Source organism: Lampetra fluviatilis, chromosome 65 (genome assembly GCF_964198595.1).
Source record: "Lampetra fluviatilis chromosome 65, kcLamFluv1.1, whole genome shotgun sequence".
In the NCBI taxonomy this organism is placed as follows: domain Eukaryota; kingdom Metazoa; phylum Chordata; class Hyperoartia; order Petromyzontiformes; family Petromyzontidae; genus Lampetra; species Lampetra fluviatilis.
Window position 1 is genome coordinate 5,260,567 of NC_136339.1, and position 19,966 is coordinate 5,280,532.

Consider the following 19,966-nt stretch of genomic DNA (forward strand, 5'->3'; position numbering starts at 1 on the left):
AATTTTGATGTTTTACCTACGTGACTTTACCGAAAAAACCTAAGAATATGATTCCTTGCAGTCACGAAAGCTTCAAATCCATAATAAAACAATTCTCACGACGTTTCGGCCACAACGCAAGCAGCCGTCCTCAGGTGAAGAACAGGTCTCATTCAGACGCTGTCTTCCCGACAGACCTGTTCTCCACCTGAAGACGGCTGCTTGCGTTATGGCCGAAACGTCATGAGAATTGTATTTTATCATGTTTAATTTTTATTATTTTATTATTTCCCTTCTACGTGACTTTACCGAAAAAACCAAGAAGATGAATCCCTGCAGTCACGAAATATTTAAATCTAAATAATAAAATATGTTTTATTTTTATTATTTTATTATTTCCCTTCTACGTGACTTTACCGAAAGAACCAAGAAGATGAATCCCTGCAGTCACGAAAGCTTTAAATCGACATTCATGACGATGCTTTGCTCACCGCTAACCCTCGTGCCTGTCCCCGGGTCGAGGGACAGTTGGCCGCTGAGCCGATTAAGGCCGTACACGCACATTGCACTTGGGTGTGCATTGGCTTAGCGCGCTCTCTCTACTGTCTGTCTGTCTCTCTGTGTCTGCCTGTGTCTCTGTGTCTCTCTTTGTGTATCTCTGTGTCTCTGTGTCTCTCTGTGTCTGTCTGTCTTTATGTGTCTCTCTGTCTGTCTGTCTCTCTGTGTCTCTGTCTCTCTGTGTCTCTCTCTGTCTGTCTCTCTGTGTCTCTCTGTGTGTGTGTGTCTCTCTCTCTCTCTGTGTCTGTCTGTGTCTCTGTGTCTCTCTTTGTGTATCTCTGTGTCTCTGTCTGTCTCTCTGTCTGTCTCTCTCTCTCTCTGTGTCTGTCTGTGTCTGTCTGTGTCTCTCTTTGTGTATCTCTGTGTCTCTGTCTGTGTCTCTGTCTGTGTCTCTGTGTCTCTCTGTGTGTCTCTCTCTCTGTGTCTGTCTGTGTCTCTGTGTCTCTCTTTGTGTATCTCTGTGTCTCTGTCTGTGTCTCTGTGTGTCTCTCTGTGTCTCTCTGTGTCTCTCTCTGTGTGTGTCTCTCTCTCTGTCTGTCTGTGTCTCTGTGTCTCTCTGTGTGTCTCTCTCTTTGTGTCTGTCTGTGTCTCTGTGTCTCTCTTTGTGTATCTCTGTGTCTCTGTCTGTGTCTCTGTGTGTCTCTCTGTGTCTCTCTCTGTGTGTCTCTGTGTCTCTCTTTGTGTATCTCTGTGTCTCTGTCTGTGTCTCTGTGTGTCTCTCTGTGTCTCTCTCTCTCTGTGTCTCTGTGTCTCTGTGTGTCTCTCTCTGTGTGTCTCTCTCTGTGTGTCTCTGTGTGTCTCTCTGTGTCTTTCTGTGTGTCTCTCTCTGTGTGTCTCTGTGTCTCTGTCTGTGTCTCTGTGTCTCTCTGTGTCTCTCTGTGTGTCTCTCTGTGTCTCTCTCTGTGTGTCTCTGTGTGCGGTCAGACAAATGTGACGATGTGTGACGAGGGGGGGGGGGGGTTGAGAAATGTGACGTCACATCAAAATTCGTAACTTTAAATAAATGTAGACAACACGTTCTACTTAATTAAATTGACTTTTTAATAAATGTTTTCTCCTACAACATCAGAGTGCAGCGCCACATTAAATACGCACTACAATGACAATAGTTTGAAGCGATTTGAAGCATGTTTTATTTTCAAAATGGAAATATCGTTTTGGGGGAGGGGGGGGGGGCAGAGCTTTGTGACGTCATATTTGAGGGGGGGGGGGTGGTCTGACTTTTTGTGACGCCGTGTGACGAGCTGGGGGGGGGGGGGTCAAAATCGTCCAAAGTCGCGTGACGTCATTTATGGACGGCCCCAAAGAGCTGAGAGTTTGTTTTTCTTGTTTGTACTACTTAACAAATAACACCGTGTGTCATGCCCCTTATGGCGGGTGCTATGTTTTATTGAATAGGCCGTAACTTCTAAACTGTCTCGTTGGCTTATGAGCCGGGCACTTATTCATCCGTTAAACGCGATAATTCAGCTGTAAAAGAGCGATAGTAAAACTATTGGGGGGTTTTTGTCGCACACAGGGCATAGGAACACTAGCTAGCTTTATACTGGTAGGAACCTCCTGGTTACACCAGCCCACAGGGGATTATTGTGTCCGTCGTGCAGGGAGGGGCTGGGTGGGGAGGGGCTGGGTGAGCAGGGTGGGGCTGGGTGGGGAGGGGCTGGGTAGGGAGGGGCTGGGTGGGGAGGGTGGGGAGGGGCTGGGTGGGGAGGGTGGGGAGGGGCTGGGTGGGGAGGGTGGGGAGGGGCTGGGTGGGGGAGGGGCTGGTCACCCCGTGGTGCCCTTATAAAACTCAACGTTTCACCTACTCACGCCGGCTTGTGCCCGCCCTCACAGTCGGGCATATTTGCGGAATACACCACGCCGCCGTTGACCCTGCAGGCCATTGACCGAGCAACCCAACGTTCCTACCAGCTCCCTCCGCAGCAGCGATGTGTTTTGTGTGTTGGGTGATTAGTTTACCTTTTGTGTACTTTGCACTACCGTTGTGTTTTTTGTAACTGTTTGTCGGTCTTCTTGGTTATTTCGGTGAAGTCATCACGTAGAAGGGAAATAATAAAATAATAAAAATAAAACATAATAAAATAATTCTCACGACGTTTCGGCCACAACGCAAGCAGCCGTCCTCAGGTGAAGAACAGGTCTGTCGGAAAGACAGCGTCTGAATGGGCACCACCAGGCTTGGCAGCGTATATTTAAGCTGGGTTAGAGGGGGGAAGGGGCTGCTTGACAAGGAATTTGCATATCAAGAGGAATTTAGCATATTTATGGGAAATGCAGATATGGGATTAGTCACTACTTGTGAAATGCGTATGAGGTGGGGGGGGGGGGGTTCAAAGTCATATTATGCCCGTGCATTATGCAGGATTAGCAGCATCAAAGGGAGGGAGTAGGGTTAGCAGTAATAGAGGGAAGGAATTTTAATAGTAAGGAGCTGCAGCAGCTGTCGTTGTGACGTTTTAACCCCGTGGCTCCTACTGGACACCTGAGAAAAGAGCTTCGTAGATTTTCCGATTCCTCCCGCAGTATAAATTAATATTCTGACATTGGCGCATCCCGATTTAAAGCTTTCGTGACTGCAGGGATTCATCTTCTTGGTTCTTTCGGTAAAGTCACGTAGAAGGGAAGTAATACAATAATTAAAATAAAACATAATAAAATAAAATAATTCTCACGACGTTTCACCTGAAGACGGCTGCTTGCGTTGTAGCCGAAACGTCGTGAGAATTATTTTATTTTGTTTTATTTTTATTATTTTATTACTTCCCTTCTACGTGACTTTACCGAAAGAACCAAGAAGATTGGCGCATCCGTTGAGTTTGTCCACTGCCACAAACGCAGCCGCAGTCATCGCCCCGTGAGAAATAGGAATCGGGTTTTGCCCCGTTCGGGCAATAAAAGAGGTTGTAAAGCTGTTCAAACAGCAAATCGATAACTTTTGCAAGCGACAAAGTACTGCATTAACCGCACGTACTTGTGGTAAAATATGCAAACAGAGACATCAGGCTGCTTTAGGGCCTAGTTTCTGTACCAGTGTCAGACCAGACAACGCCACAAGGTCGAACAGGAAAGAGCTGGAGTTGAGTCAGTTGATTCCTGTGTTGCGTTTTCGAATATCTAAACACCGCCTATTTTACACCCATTGGAACCTCATTTGCCAGTAGCAAAATATGATAATTGTTTTTTTAACCTTTTAACTGGCAACAAAACTGACACCTTTTGCAAGGAATCATGCTTACATTAACCACAATACTTGCAGTCAAATGCAAACAAAAAAACAATACTCTGATAATTTATGCATTGTCTTTGAAACGGATTGGTCCACACCAGAGACAGCTTTCTTTGGAGCCTAGTCTCATATGGTGTTCGACCAGATGACACCAAAAGGCGCAGTTTTGTTGCCATAAAAAAGGGGAAAAACCCAATTAGTATATTTTGGTAATGCCAAAGGATGATGGTGTTTATTTTCGTTAATTGTCTGTAGGCCTCAGGGAACTAGTCCCAGCCTTGCCGGGTTTCCATGGCAACCAACCGCCTGGCCCGCACACCTGAGCGAGGGGCGGGGTGGGGGTAAAGGGGGGGAGGGGTGGGGGGGATAAGGGGAGGGGCCTTGGATAGAGGGGCGGGGTTGGGGGGAGGGTCCACCGGAACTCCGCCCCTCGCCCACCTGAGGTGTTGGGAGTGGAAGGGAGAGAGAGAGGGGGTTGGGCGAATGGGGTGAGGGGCGGGGGTGTGGGGGGATTACGTGGGGGGGGGGATTACGTGGGGGGGGGGATTACGTGGGGGGGGGGTTACGTGGGGGGGGGGGGGGTTTCCTGGGGGGAGGGGTCACGTGGGGGGTGACGTGGGGGGGTTACGTGGGGGGGTTTTACGTGGGTGGGGGGGGTTACGTGGGGGGGGGGGGGGGTCACGTGGGGGCTGGGAGGTTCCGTGTGGGGGAGGGGGCTTCCGTGGGGGGGGGGGGGTCACGTGGGGGGGGCTGGGAGGTTCCGTGTGGGGGAGGGGGGTGCATGGAGATGGGGGGCGGGGAGAATCCACCGGAACTCCGCCCCTCACCCACCTGCGGCGTGACGTCACGGGGCGGGAACCGAGGTGGAGAAGCAGCAGGAGCAGGAGGATGATGAGGAGACGTCTCACAGAGATGGCCGCCGTCACTGTGTCTCGCTCTTGGCGGCTGCTGCTGCTGCTACAGGCGACGGCGATCGCCATGGGCGGTGAGTCGGAGGCTGTCTGGTGGGGGGGGGGGGGGAGTCGTGACATCTTTGTTTGCGAGGCTTTGTGTGTGTGTGTGTGTTTTTTTCGTGTTTTTTTTGGTAAGTTTTGTTGACAAGTGTACCTAGACCTGAGGACGGCTGCTTGCGTTGTGGCCGAAACGTCGTGAGAATTGTATTTTATTATGTTTTATTATTTTTATTATTTTATTACTTCCCTTCTACGTGATGACTTTACCGAAAGAAACCAAGAAGATGAATCCCTGCGGTCGCGAAAGCTTTAAATCGACATTTAAGTGTACCTAGCCTGGCACGAGCGCTGTTGGTAACGGTGGCGACGGGGGAGGGAGGGGAGTTGTGAGGGGATTTTAATGTCTCGAAGTGAACCTAGCCTGGCACACGAGCTGGTGGCGGTAACGGGAGGAGCGGTGGCGCAGTGGTTAGCGACTCTGACCGCGTGCGGGTTTCGATTCCCTTTAAACGAGTCGCCTGTTGCCCATAGCTGCTGCCCGCTTACTCGCTAACAGCACTTGCCCCTACAGTCTGTGAAGGCTACACGGGGCATCTTTGTAGTGTGTTTCTGTGAGTGGAAGGGAGACAAAGGCGGTCGGGCGTGGTGCTGGCCACCTACCCACCCCCCTCTTCGTAGGTGCTGACAGCACTTGTCCCTAGAGTCTGTCAAGGCTACACGGGGCATCTTTGTCTTTCCTGGATACATCCATAGGTGATGCTTCATAGGTGATGCTTCATAGGTGAAACTTCATAGGTGAAACTTCATAGGTGATGCTTCATAGGTGAAACTTCATAGGTGATGTTTCATAGGTGAAACTTCATAGGTGAAACTTGATAGGTGAAACTTCATAGGTGATGCTTCATAGGTGAAACTTCATAGGTGAAACTCCATAGGTGATGCTTCATAGGTGATGCTTCATAGGTGAAACTTGATAGGTGAAACTTCATAGGTGATGCTTCATAGGTGATGCTTCATAGGTGAAACTTGATAGGTGAAACTTCATAGGTGATGCTTCATAGGTGAAACTCCATAGGTGAAACTTCATAGGTGAAACACTTCATAGGTGATGCTTCATAGGTGATGCTTCATAGGTGATGCTTCATAGGTGATGCTTCATAGGTGAAGCTTCATAGGTGATGCTTCATAGGTGATGCTTCATAGGTGATGCTTCATAGGTGAAACTCTATAGGTGAAACTCCATAGGTGAAGCTTCATAGGTGATGCTTCATAGGTGAAACTCCATAGGTGAAGCTTCATAGGTGAAGCTTCATAGGTGATGCTTCATAGGTGAAGCTTCATAGGTGATGCTTCATAGGTGAAACTTCATAGGTGATGCTTCATAGGTGATGCTTCATAGGTGAAGCTTCATAGGTGATGCTAGATAGGTGATGCTTCATAGGTGAAGCTTCATAGGTGATGCTACATAGGTGATGCTTCATAGGTGAAACTCCATAGGTGAAACTCCATAGGTGATGCTAGATAGGTGATGCTTCATAGGTGATGCTTCATAGGTGATGCTTCATAAGTGAAACTCCATAGGTGAAACTCCATAGGTGAAGCTTCATAGGTGATGCTTCATAGGTGATGCTTCATAGGTGATGCTTCATAGGTGAAGCTTCATAGGTGATGCTTCATAGGTGATGCTTCATAGGTGATGCTTCATAGGTGATGCTTCATAGGTGAAACTCCATAGGTGAAACTCCATAGGTGAAGCTTCATAGGTGAAGCTTCATAGGTGATGCTTCATAGGTGAAACTCCATAGGTGAAACTTCATAGGTGATGCTTCATAGGTGAAGCTTCATAGGTGAAGCTTCATAGGTGATGCTTCATAGGTGATGCTTCATAGGTGATGCTTCATAGGTGAAACTCCATAGGTGATGCTAGATAGGTGATGCTTCATAGGTGAAGCTTCATAGGTGATGCTACATAGGTGATGCTTCATAGGTGAAACTCCATAGGTGAAACTCCATAGGTGATGCTAGATAGGTGATGCTTCATAGGTGATGCTTCATAGGTGATGCTTCATAAGTGAAACTCCATAGGTGAAACTCCATAGGTGATGCTTCATAGGTTAAACTCCATAGGTGATGCTTCATAGGTGATGCTTCATAGGTGATGCTTCATAGGTGAAACTTCATAGGTGCTTTAGTGGAGTAACAGACACTGAATAAGCGTGTGACGAGCAAAAATAAGAATAGGGACTTTTTTAAATAGAGGGTTAATCCAGCACACACACACACAGCACTTGATGATGAACGTGCATATATGATTACGATAAACACGCATTGTCTCTTTGAAACTGATCGTCTGAGCCATTGTCTTTGAAAAGGCTGCCTGCCCTCTGGGGTAGGCTAATCGGTTTCAAATACAATTCAAAATTTACTATCAGAGCGGTGGTTCTAGATTTGAAGCTTTCGTGACTGCAAGGATTCATATTCTTAGGTTTTTTCGGTAAAGTCACGTAGGTAAAAAATTAAAATTAATAACATTAAAATAAAAATCACGACGTTTCGGAGGCAACACAAGCTTCCGTCTTCAGGTGGAACCGTCACAGCTCGATAGCTGTATCACTTGCTGTATCACTTGATACAGCTATCGCTTGATACAGCAATCGTGCTGTGACGGTTCCACCTGAAGACGGAAGCTTGTGTTGCCTCCGAAACGTCGTGATTTTTATCGTATTTTTATTTTACTTTTATTAATTTGAATTTTTAACCTACGTCACTTTACAGAAAAAACCTAGGAATATCAGAGCGGAGTTTGTTTGCGTGCTCGCCACAAAGTATCGTGGTGTCGTCCATGCGGTAACGAGATCCCTCGCGAAAGGTTTCGCGGTTTTATTTCGCCAGAAATGCTTAAACCTATTTGTTTTTTTGTCATACTTTGATAGTGGAAACAAAAATGAGGTTCCCATGATAACCACTTTGTGTTCTGCCAGCTATAATTTGGAGTTTGCGTGTCGCTCTCTCATCATCATCATCATGGTGGCTAGGAGATGTTAACTACCTCGCCTGGTATACAGGAGGTCGTGGGTTTTATCCCGACCCTGACACCTGCTGTTTATTTGGAGTTTGCGTCTTTCTCTCATCATCATCACGGTGGCTAGGAGATGTTAACTACCTCGCCTGCTATGCCAGGAGGTTCATGGGTTCGATCTCGACCATGACATAGCTGAGTGGGTCTTAGGTGGTAAAAATACAAATAGTTTAAGTAGTTTAGAGTGGGCGAGTGATTGGGTGGGCAAGTGATTATGCGAGTGAGTGATTGGGTTAGTGGGTGGGTGTATGAGTGAGTGAGTTAGTGAGTGTATGAGTGAGTGGGTTAGTGGGTGAGTGTACGAGTGAGTGAGTGGGTGAGTGTACGAGTGAGTGAGTGGGTGAGTGTACGAGTGAGTGAGTGTGTGAGTGAGTGGGTTAATGGGTGAGTGTACGAGTGAGTGAGTGGGTTAGTGGGTGAGTGTACGAGTGGGTTAGTGAGTGAGTGTACGAGTGAGTGATTGGGTGAGTGATTGGGTGAGTGTACGAGTGTGTGAGTGAGTGGGTTAATTGGTGAGTGTACGAGTGAGTGGGTGGGCTAGTGAGTGAGTGTACCAGTGAGTGTGTGGGTTAGTGAGTGAGTGAGTGTGTGGGTTAGTGAGTGAGTGAGTGTGTGGGTGAGTGGGTGAGTGTACGAGTGAGTGAGTGTACCAATGAGTGAGTGTGTTAGTGAGTGAGTGAGTGTGTGGGTGAGTGGGTGGGTTGGTGAGTGAGTGAGTGTACCAATGAGTGAGTGTGTTAGTGGGCGAGTTCTCGTCGCTTCAATCCGGCCGTGTGAGTGCCGTTCCCCGACTTGACCTCTCTCGCTCCGCTGACAGCCCTTGCCCCCCACACACAGTTCGTGTGAGGCTCTCTGGCGGGGAGAAGGAACCTGATGGACACCTTGTCCATTTGTGTCGTGGCACCCAAATGCGGGTGATCACCCACATCGCGTGGATCGGGGGGGGGGTCTCGTGACGTGTCGTGGGTTCTGTCAGGGGCAAGGGTTGCAAGAACTTAAATCCGCATTGTTGTGACTTGACGTCAGACCACGTGTTCTCCCACCCCCCCCCCCCAGCTTTGTTAGCACCTGGGTCGTATGCGCGTCGTCATCGTCGTCATCATCATCATCGTCTCGATTTAAAGCTTTCGTGACTGCAGGGATTCATCTTCTTGGTTCTTTCGGTAAAGTCACGTGACTTTACCGAAAGAAACAAGAAGATCATCATCGTTGTCGTCATCGTCGTCATGATCATCGTTGTCGTCATCATCGTCATCGTCATCATTATCGTCGTCGTCATCGTCATCATCGTCATCATCGTCGTCATCGTCATCATCGTCATCGTCGTCATCATCGTCGTCATCGTCATCATTATCGTCGTCGTCATCGTCATCATCATCATCGTTGTTGCATATTTCGCCGTTCGTTGGTTATTCGCCCTGACAGCGCTTGCGGGTTCGTGGTGGCTATGACGATGGCGTGGGTGGTGGGTGGATGTTCGTCTCGGTCTTTGAAGCCCGTGGCCTCTTGGACTCCCCCCCCCCCCTTGCTCCCTTGCGTTGTTTCGTCCGTGTGTGTTGAACACGTCTGAGGCTTTCGCGAGCAATGTTATTCACAATCAACGTTGTTGGGTTTAGATTGCGTTATTATTTATAAATGTGTCGTAACCCTCCACCACGACCAATCAGCAAAAAAAGTGTTACGTTGACAAAAGACAATAGTTCAACGCAAACTCCAAATATACAGCAGCAGACGTCAGGGTCGGGATCGAACCCACGACCTCCTGTATACCAGGCGAGGTAGTCAACATCTCCTAGCCACCTTGGGATCGAGCCCACGACCTCCTGCGTACCAGGCGAGGTAGTTAACATCTCCTAGCCAACGTGGGATCGAGCCCAAGACCTCCTGTGTACCAGGCGAGGTAGTTAACATCTCCCAGCCACCGTGAGATCAAGCCCAAGACCTCCTGCGTACCAGGCGAGGTAGTTAACATCTCCCAGCCACCGTGGGATCGAGCCCACGACCTCCTGCGTACCAGGCGAGGTAGTTAACATCTCCTGGCCACAGTGAGATCGAGCCCACGACCTCCTGTGTACCAGGCGAGGTAGTCAACATCTCCTAGCCACCGTGGCGCGCAGCTTATCTCGTCCAGAGATGGTGAACACATCCACATGGGGCTTGATTCATCATTCCGGATATTCTCGTTTGGTGAGCGGTGTGCTTTGCATGTAACCTGCTACCCACCCCTCACCCGCATCTCTCTGTCTCTCTCTCCCATCCCGAGTGGTTGAGCAAGCCATAGGCCATGGGGGTGGGGGGAAACGAAAGCAGATTATCGGTATTGTTTGGGTCTTTCAGTGACTCATCTTCTTGGTTCTTTCGGTAAAGTCACGTAGAAGGGAAGTAATAAAATAATAAAAATAAAACATAATAAAATAATAATTCTCACGACAACGCAAGCAGCCGTCTTCTTCACCTGAAGACGGCTGCTTGCGTTGTGGCCGAAACGTCGTGAGAATTATTTTATTATGTTTTATTTTAATTATTTTATTACTTCCCTTCTACGTGACTTTACCGAAAGAACCAAGAAGATGAATCCCTGCAGTCACGAAAGCTTTAAATCGAAATCTTTCAGTGACGTCACGGTAGATAGGTTCAATGAAAAAAACCCCCCAAAAAACTACGACGTTTCGATCGCAACACAAGCGGTCGTCTTCAGGAAAAGAGTTTTTGTTACTTAATTTGAAACTATGTGACCCAAAGAATGTGATCTCCTGCACTCACGAAAGCTTTAAGTCAGGATGATTGGTACTACGATCAGAAGAAACAAAACGTTGAAACTTTGATGAACGCATCGTGTGGAGCTCGTCGAGAGGAACAGATCGCCGTGTCGTTCGCCTTCGACGGACATAAAATCAGGTCGCAACGCAGTTTATTCAAGACCCGGGGGGCTTATGGAACCCCCCCCCCCACCTCCTGGGGTCCTGCCATCAGGAGCAAGTGTTGTGTTACACCGACACCAAAGAAGCGTTAAAGGGACCGAAGTTATGAAATCCCGTTGGTCTCCACGGCGAATCAGTCGCGGATAGAATCGACGCAGGGTTTGTGTGTGTCTCGATGTGTACGGCGTGCCTGGCAAGGCGATGTTGAATAATCCTTGCCAGGACCTTTCCCAGCACACTGAGGAGTGAGATGCCCCTGTAGTTGTTACAGTCTGTGCGGTCCCCCTTCTTAAAGAGGGGGACCACCAGGGCATCCTTCCAATCCTACGGAACTCATCCAGTGGGTCCAGACTGTTGTTATGATGTCATGTAGGGCAGTCTGTGCACAAATGTCACCCTCCCTGAGCATTTCTCTTGGGAGATCATCTCTGCCCGGTGCCTTTCCTGGTCTCTGGATCACGTTCAGTACTTCCTCAACAGATGGCACGTCAGCCAGCCACTCACAGGGGGTGACTTCCTCTTCCAATGTTTGAGGCACGGCAGCCTCAGCAGGGTCATCACCACTTTGTGCCATGATGTTTTCCTGGCTGAGGGATTTTTCCTCCCCCAGGACCTCACAGAAATGCTCAGCCAATCTGCAAACCTGTTCCTGGGGGTCGGAGATTGGATCACTGTTTTTTCCTGAATGATGGTAATAGGTGTGGCGCTGCAGGTTACTTTTTTTGATGGAATTTAAGAGTGATTTGTGATCACGGGCCACTGAGGCAGATTCCAACTCCTTAGCAACCCGCGACCACCACCTATCCTTGCAGTGCCTCACGGCTCTCTGAACCTCCGAGCGAAGGCTGCGGTAAGCCTCCTCATTCTCTGACTTGGGATGCTGTAGACGATGAGAGTTGGTCTGTCACTTTTTCTCAGCTAGCCTGAACACCTCCTTTGTCAGCCAGGGTCTCTGGGGAGGTCTGGACCGCGTACCCAAAGCGGCCATTGCAGCTGCATGAATCACAGTCCTAAACCATTTCCCCTTGGCATCAGGAGTGGGGGGACGATGCCAATCCCAGCTGCAAGTGATGATGAAATTCTCGCTTGCAACATTCATCAGCTAGCTGAGACCATGCCACTAAGGGTTTGAATGGGGTCCTGGGTGTACACACACCACTGGAGTGGAAGAATAGCAGGCGCATCTTACAGATGACTAGTCGATGGTCAGTGGGCAGATCAGCTTCACGGTAGGTCCTGGTGTCAAGGACATGGGCCCGCATCCGCTGTTCCGTCACTATGTAGTCCAGCAGATGTTCTTACTTGGACCCAGTGTACATCTATGATGTGTGGATGTGCTGATGCCAATACAGCCCATAGGCTGTACAAAAGTCTGGCAGCCTCCTACCGTTGTTATTGAGCTGATCTGGCCCATGCCTTCCATTCACTCCATTAAAGTCACCCAACAGGATGACTCTATCCCGAGGGGCCACTTTTAACTAGCACCTGTGACAGGAGGTCATAGAAGGCATCTAACTCATCGGCCTTGCCTGCATCCCTCCACTGATGTTCGTCTTCGGTGGGGGCATAAGTAACCACGACCACCACTCCTCGCCTCTGGTTCATGGGAAGGTGAGCCCAAAGTAGCCTGGGGCTTAAAGCTTCCCATACCACGCTCCCACGTCTCCTTCATTATTTTATTCAGAAGAAGAGCCACACCCTGTTGTTTGGCAGTCTCCTGCCCCGAGTAGAGGACTGTCCCCACCCCTCATGGTGGCTGGAGCCAGAGCCGGTCCACCGGACCTCCTGAATGCCACAGAGATCCAGGCGGTACCGGTCCAGCTCCTGACAGAGGAGTGGCAGCCTCTCCTCCGCAGTGAGCGTTCGAACATTCCACGTGGCCACCCGCAGTGGCGTTTTGCTGTTTCTGGAGGAACCCCGAGGGTGAAGATTCAGTCTCCTGGCTCCGCCAAATGGGGATTGGCCAGGAGACGTCATGGACGCATGTCCACCCGGGGCCTCTGGCACAGGCTTGTTTCGTTATCTTGTTTCGAGGTTTAGTGGCAATTAATTGAAGGTGGAGGAGTTACCAGCCCCTCGCACCCACCCAGAGCCGCCTTTGGCCGCTGTGGTGGCTACAAACGCCATGAGGTGAATGGTCAATTTAAATTGGCCCTCCCCCCCCCATGACACTGCTCACCCACAGCGTTACGTGTACACACACACACAAGATCCCACGTTTAGCCTTAACAGACCGATTTAAAGCTTTCGTGACTGCAGGGATTCATCTTCTTGGTTATTTCGGTAAAGTCACGTAGAAGGGAAATAATAAAATAATAAAAATAAAACTATAAAATAATTCTCACGACGTTTCGGCCACATCGCAAGCAGCTGTCCTCAGGTGAAGAACAGGGCTGTCGGAAATACAGCGTCATTCAGAGCGTCATTCAGACGCTGTCTTTCCGACAGACGCTGTTCTCCACCTGAGGACAGCTGCTTGCGATGTGGCCGAAACGTCGTGAGAATTGTATTTTATTATGTTTTATTTTTATAATTTTATTATTTCCCTTCTACGTGACTTTACCGAAAGAACCAAGAAGATGAATCCCTGCAGTCACGAAAGCTTTAAATCGAAATTTGTTCATTCAGACGCTGTCTTTCCGACAGATGCTGTTCTTCACCTGAGGACGGCTGCTTGCGTTGTGGCCGAAACGTCGTGAGAATTGTATTTTATTATTTCTAGATTTGAAGCTTTCGTGACTTGCAAGGATTCATGCCCTCAGTGTTTTTCGGTAAAGTCACGCGGGTAAAAAAAATGAAATAAAAATTTATGAAAGTAACAACAGAAATGTATTATTTTATTTCTATTATGCCTTTTATTAATTTTAATTAAAAAATTTTACCCACGTGACTTTACCGAAAAACACTAAGAGTATTCTAGATTTGAAGCTTTCGTGACTGCAATGATTCATATTCTCAGGTTTTTTTTCGGTAAAGTCACGTAGGTAAAAACATTAAAATTTAATGTTTTTACCTACGTGTTTTTTGTTTTATTTTACTTTCATAAATTTTAATGTTTTTACCTACGTGACTTTACCGAAAAAAAACCTGAGAACACTAAGAGTATGTATTTTATTATGTTTTATTATTTTATTATTTCCCTTCTACGTGACTACCGAAAGAACCAAGAAGCCTTAACAGACTGATTGGGGGCAAGTGACGTTAGCGGAGTCGGGAACCGAACCTGGGTGCTAACCGCTGCACCTCTGCTCCCCGCGGCCTTATAAGGACATCCACAAAGACAAAGATCCCCGTGTAGGCTGTGACAGCCTGTGGGGCAAGTGCTGTTAGCGAGCACCTGTGAAGGCTGGCATGGCACACGAGGGGGTGGGTGGCCAGTACCACGCCCGGCCGCCTTTGTCTCCCCAGCGGCGATGTTTACTACACACCGCACCGGTATTTGAGGCTGAGTCGACCTAGGGAAGGCCCAGGACCGGTTCGGATAATCGTCGGTGGTGTTGGCCGTGAGCGGGAATTGAAACCGGGTCGGCGGGTTCGTAGCGCAGCGTAGCGCTAACCGCAACACCACCGCTCCCAACACACACACACCGACACGCACACACACACTGACACACACACACTGACACACACACACTCACGTGTACACACACACACACACGTGTACACACACACTGACACACACACGTGTACACACACACTGACACACACACTCACGTGTACACACACACACTGACACACTGACACACACACACTCACGTGTACACACACACTCACGTGTACACACACACACCTGTACACACACACTGACACACACACTCACGTGTACACACACACACTGACACACTGACACACACACACACACATTGACACACACACACGTGTACACACACACACGTGTACACACACACACGTGTACACATACACTGACACACACATTCACGTGTACACACACACTGACACACTGACACACACACACTGACACACACTGACACACACACACACTGACACACACACTCACCCACACAGTCACGCACTGTGTGTCATCACACGGAACTTGTTGATGAGTGAGGTATTGTGTATTTGTTGCCACAGAGCAGCGGCGCCAACGCAACAGCAGCAGCAGCACACACAGACACACAAAGACAAAGATCCCCCGTGTAGCCTGAACAGACTGTAGGGGCAAGTGCTGTTAGCGAGTAGCACCTATGAAGGCCGGCACGGTACACGAGGGGGTGGGTGGCCAGCACCACGCCCGGCCGCTTTTGTCTCCCCAGTGGCGATGTTTACTACACACAGCACCGGGCAACTCATTTGAGGCTGAGTCGACCTAGGGGAGGCCCAGGACCGGTTCAGATAATCGTCACCGGTGGTGTTGGCCGTGAGCGGGAATCGAACTCGGGTCGCCGGGTTCGTAGCGCTGACCGCTGCACCACCGCTCCCCACACACACACACTGACACACACAGGCACACACACAGATACATACACACACAGATACACACACGCAGATACAAAGATCCCCCGTATAGCCTTAACAGACTGTAGGGGCAAGTGCTGTTAGCGAGCACCTATGAAGGGCGGAACGGTACAAATATTTCCCAGAGACGCGAATTCCGTAAGAGAAGCGGGCTTGTAGCCGGGCCAGGAATGTCGGAATCTCGTTGTGTGTGTTTTTTTCCTTCCCCCCCCCCCCCTGGACTTTGTTTCATTTAACGTAAACTCACCGGTGGCTGCTGCTGTGGTGGTGGCTGTGGTGGTGGTGGTGGTGGCTGTGGTGGTGGTGGTGGTAGCGGTGGTGGTGGTGGTAGCGGTGGTGGTGGTGGTGGTAGTGGTGGTAGCGGTGGTGGTGGTGGTAGTGGTGGTAGCGGTGGTGGTGGTGGTAGTGATGGTAGCGGTGGTGGTGGTGGTGGTGGTAGTGGTGGTGGTAGCGGTGGTGGTGGTGGTGGTAGCGGTGGTAGTGGTGATAGTGGTGGTGGTAGTGGTGATAGTGGTGGTGGTAGTGGTGATAGTGGTGGTGGTAGTGGTGGTAGCGGTGGTGGTGGTGGTGGTAGCGGTGGTGGAGGTAGTAGTGGTGGTGGTAGCGGTGGTGGTGGCGGTGGTGGTGGTGGTGGCGGTAGTGGTAGCGGTGGTGGTGGTAGTGGTGGTGGTAGTGGTGGTGGTGGTGCGCGAGAGAGAGTCTGGATTGCTTCCAGAGGCGGTTAGAATCGCCTTTGTTCTTTGGACGGGGCCAAGTGTTTATGGAAGAGAAAAAAACTCTAAAAGCTGGCTTGAATTACGGCGAGAGAGAGACGGAGGGAAAGAGAGAGGGAGGGGAAGAGAGAGAGACTTTTAACTTTTTAAACACATTCCTGCGGAGGGAACTGGTAGGAACGTTGGGTTGCTCGGTCAATGGCCAGTGGTCAACGGCGGCGTGGTGTATTCCGCAAATATGCCCGACTGTGAGGGCGGGCACAAGCCGGCGTGAGTAGGTGAAACGTTGAGTTTTATAAGGGCACCACGGGGTGACCAGCCCCTCCCCACCCAGCCCCTCCCCACCCTCCCCTCCCACCCAGCCCCACCCTCTCCACCCAGCCCCTCCCCACCCAGCCCCACCCCTCCCACCACCCACCCAGCCCCATCCTCCCCACCCAGTCCTTCCCCACCCTCCCCACCCAGCCCCTCCCCACCCTCCCCTCCCCACCCAGCCCCTCCCTCCCTACCCAGCCCATCCCCACCCTCCCCTCCCACCCTCACCACACACTCACCACACACTCACCACACACACCCCACACACACTCACCATACACACACCACACACTCATCCTACACACCACACACACCACACACGGACACACGTACCACACACCACACACACACCACACACACCCCCACACCCCCCACACACACACCACACACACACACCACACACCAATCACCCCCCCACACATACCACACACCACACACACCACTCACACACTCCCCACACACACCACACACACACACTACACACCACACACCACACACACTACCCACACACACTCACCACACACACCACACACCACACCTCCCCCCACACACACACCACCACACACACACTACCCACACACACCACACCCCCCCCACACACACACTACCCACACATACCATACGCACCATACACACCTCGCTCACAAACACGCCCCAGATGTACCAACCAAGAAACTGCTGCAATCCCCGTAACCGCAGGCGCTCTAAATCACTCCTCACACTCACACACTCACCACTCACACACTCACCACTCACACACTCACCACTCACACACTCACACGCACCACTCACACACTCAACACTCACACACTCACACACTCACACACTCACCACTCACACACTCACACACTCACCACTCACACACTCACACACTCACACGCACCACTCAACACTCACACACACCACTCACACACTCCCATCCTCACACACTCACACACTGACCACTCACACACTCACCACTCACACACTCACACACTCAACACTCACACGCACCACTCAACACTCACACACTCCCACATCCACCACACACACCACACACCCCCCCCCCCACACACACCACACACACTCATCACACACACACACCACGCACCATACACCAACCAAGAAACTGCTGCAATCCCCGTAACCGCAAGCGCTCTAAATCACGGGGTCGGGCGGGCGACGGGTTTAATGATTGATGTCTCACAGTCGGTGGTGCTGCCGCTGTCCACAGAGTGGTGGTGTAACATTTAATGGCAAATCTCCCCCCCACCGCACTCCTCAACTAATCTACAACTATTTTATTTCACCAGACGTGAAGCCGCGCCGAGCTACACACCATACTCACACACTCACCACACTCACCACACTCATACACCACACACACTCACCACTCACACACCACACTCACACACCACTCACACTCACCACTCACACACACCACTCACACACCCACCACACACACCACACTCACACACTCACACTCACACACTCACACGCTCACACACTCACCACACACACTCACACACTCACCACACACACTCACACACTCACCACACTCACACTCACCACTCACACACTCACCACACACACTCACCACACTCACACACTCACCACACACTCACACTCACTCACACACCACTCACACACTCACACACTCACCACACTCACCACACACCACACTCACACACTCACCACACACGCACCACTCACCACACACGCACCACTCACCACACACGCACACTCACCACACACGCACACTCACCACACTCACACACCACTCACCACACACTCACCACACACTCACACACACCACCCACACACACACCACACTCACACACACACACCACACTCACACACCACTCACACACTCACCACACACTCACACTCACCACACACACACTCACCACACACGCACCACTCACACTCACCACACTCACACACTCACACACACCACACACATACTCACCACACACACACTCACCACACACGCACCACTCACACACTCACCACACACCACACTCACACACACCACACACACTCACCACTCACACACCACAACAACAACAACAACAACCGCCATTCGCCACTTAGTGGCGGTGACGTCACCACGACGCTTGTGCCAGGCCATGTGCACCCTGAGGCCACGTGAAGTGTCGAACGCCCGCTGGCAGGAGGTCACGGGGCAGACCCAGGTACCCAGGTGCCACGGGTCGACTGACCGAGATGACTGGCTGATGCACCACCTGTGCCTCCTACTGTGCCAACTTGCTGTGCTTTAGCCACCCGGCGCTCCGCTCGTTGTTGTGAGCGTCGCTCCTCCGCCCTCCGTTGTTGTCGGAGGGCGACTGCCTCCAACTGCCCAGTAGCGTCCTTCACGAGCCTCCTCCACTGAGGCCGATCTTGACACCGCTGGTACCAGTCATCGGCAAGTCCACTCAGCTCCACGTCCTCCTGTACCACATCACTCCATCTCTTCTCTAGCCCGTGCCGCGCCCGTTTAGCCCCCTCGATCCGGCCAAACAAAAGCTGTTTAGGCATGCGGTGGCTGGGCATGCGGGCTACATGACCCAGCCAACGCAGCCTTGCCTGCCGGAGGAGCTCACTGATGGGACTTTGCCCAGATCTTTCAAGGACTTGTGAGCTCCTCACACAATCCAGCCTGGTTAAACCCAGGATGGATCGTAGGCAGGCCAGCCTAAATGTTTCCAACCGGCGAAGATGCTCCACTAGGGGGGTCCACGTTTCGCAAGCGTAGAGAAGGGAGGGAATGACCGTGGCCGAGAAGACCTGAAGCTTCGTGCGGAGCGACAGACCAGGTAGCTTCCACACAGCGTTACGCAACCGATGAAAAGATATTGCCGCTCGACTGATTCGGAGTGAGACCTCTGCTGATAAACTGGAGCCGGTCATGAGCACACTGCCCAGGTATGGGAAACTCTCTACTCTCTCCACACACACTCACCACACACGCACCACTCACCACACACGCACCACTCACCACACACGCACCACTCACCACACACGCACCACCCCTCACCACACACGCACCACTCACCACACACGCACCACTCACACACTCACCAAACACACCGTCTCCGAAGCGAGACCCGCCTGTCGCAAATGATTGTTCGACGGAGGGGGGCTGATCCGTCGTGACGTCGACATTTATAGCAGTCGCCAAATGATGGAAACGCCGTCGTGGTGGTGGTGATGATGATGATGAGAGACACGCAAACTCAAAATATACAGCAGCAGGTGTTGGGGTTGGGATCGAACCCACGACCTCCTGTACACCAGGCGAGGTAGTTAACATCTCCTAGCCACCGTGATGATGATGAGAGAGAGACACGCAAATTCCAAATATACAGCAGCAGGCGTCGGGATCGAACCCACGACATCCTGTATACCAGGCGAGGTAGTTAACATCTCGCCGAGATTTACTTGTGACGAACATGGCAGGAGCCTTGTTGTCAACCGGCGTTAAGACTCGGCGAGGCTTTCCTGGCCCAAAGAGTCGTCGTAGGAGCAAAGGTATTCACAATACTGGTAGGAACCTCCTGGTTACACCAGCCCACAGGGGATTATTGTGTCCGTCATGCAGAGAGGAGGTGGGGAGGGAGGGGCTGGGGTGGGGAGGGAGGGGCTGGGTGGGGAGGGAGGGGCTGGGTGGGGAGGGGAGAGTGGGGAGTGTGGGGAGGGGCTGGGTGGGGAGGGGAGGGTGGGGAGGGGCTAGGTGGGATGGGGAGGGGGAGGGTGGGGCT

General features: G+C 51.0%; 1 protein-coding gene across 1 annotated transcript in view; it reads left to right on the forward strand.

The window, feature by feature from the left end:
* Nucleotides 1–4,586: 4,586 nt before the first annotated feature.
* The window catches only part of CXADR (CXADR cell adhesion molecule), a 24,513-nt gene continuing 9,133 nt past the window's right edge, over nucleotides 4,587–19,966 (forward strand). Inside the window, 1 exon segment of the mRNA XM_078882455.1 lies at nucleotides 4,587–4,751. Coding sequence (XP_078738581.1) covers nucleotides 4,655–4,751 — 97 coding nt within the window. The 5' untranslated portion in view covers nucleotides 4,587–4,654.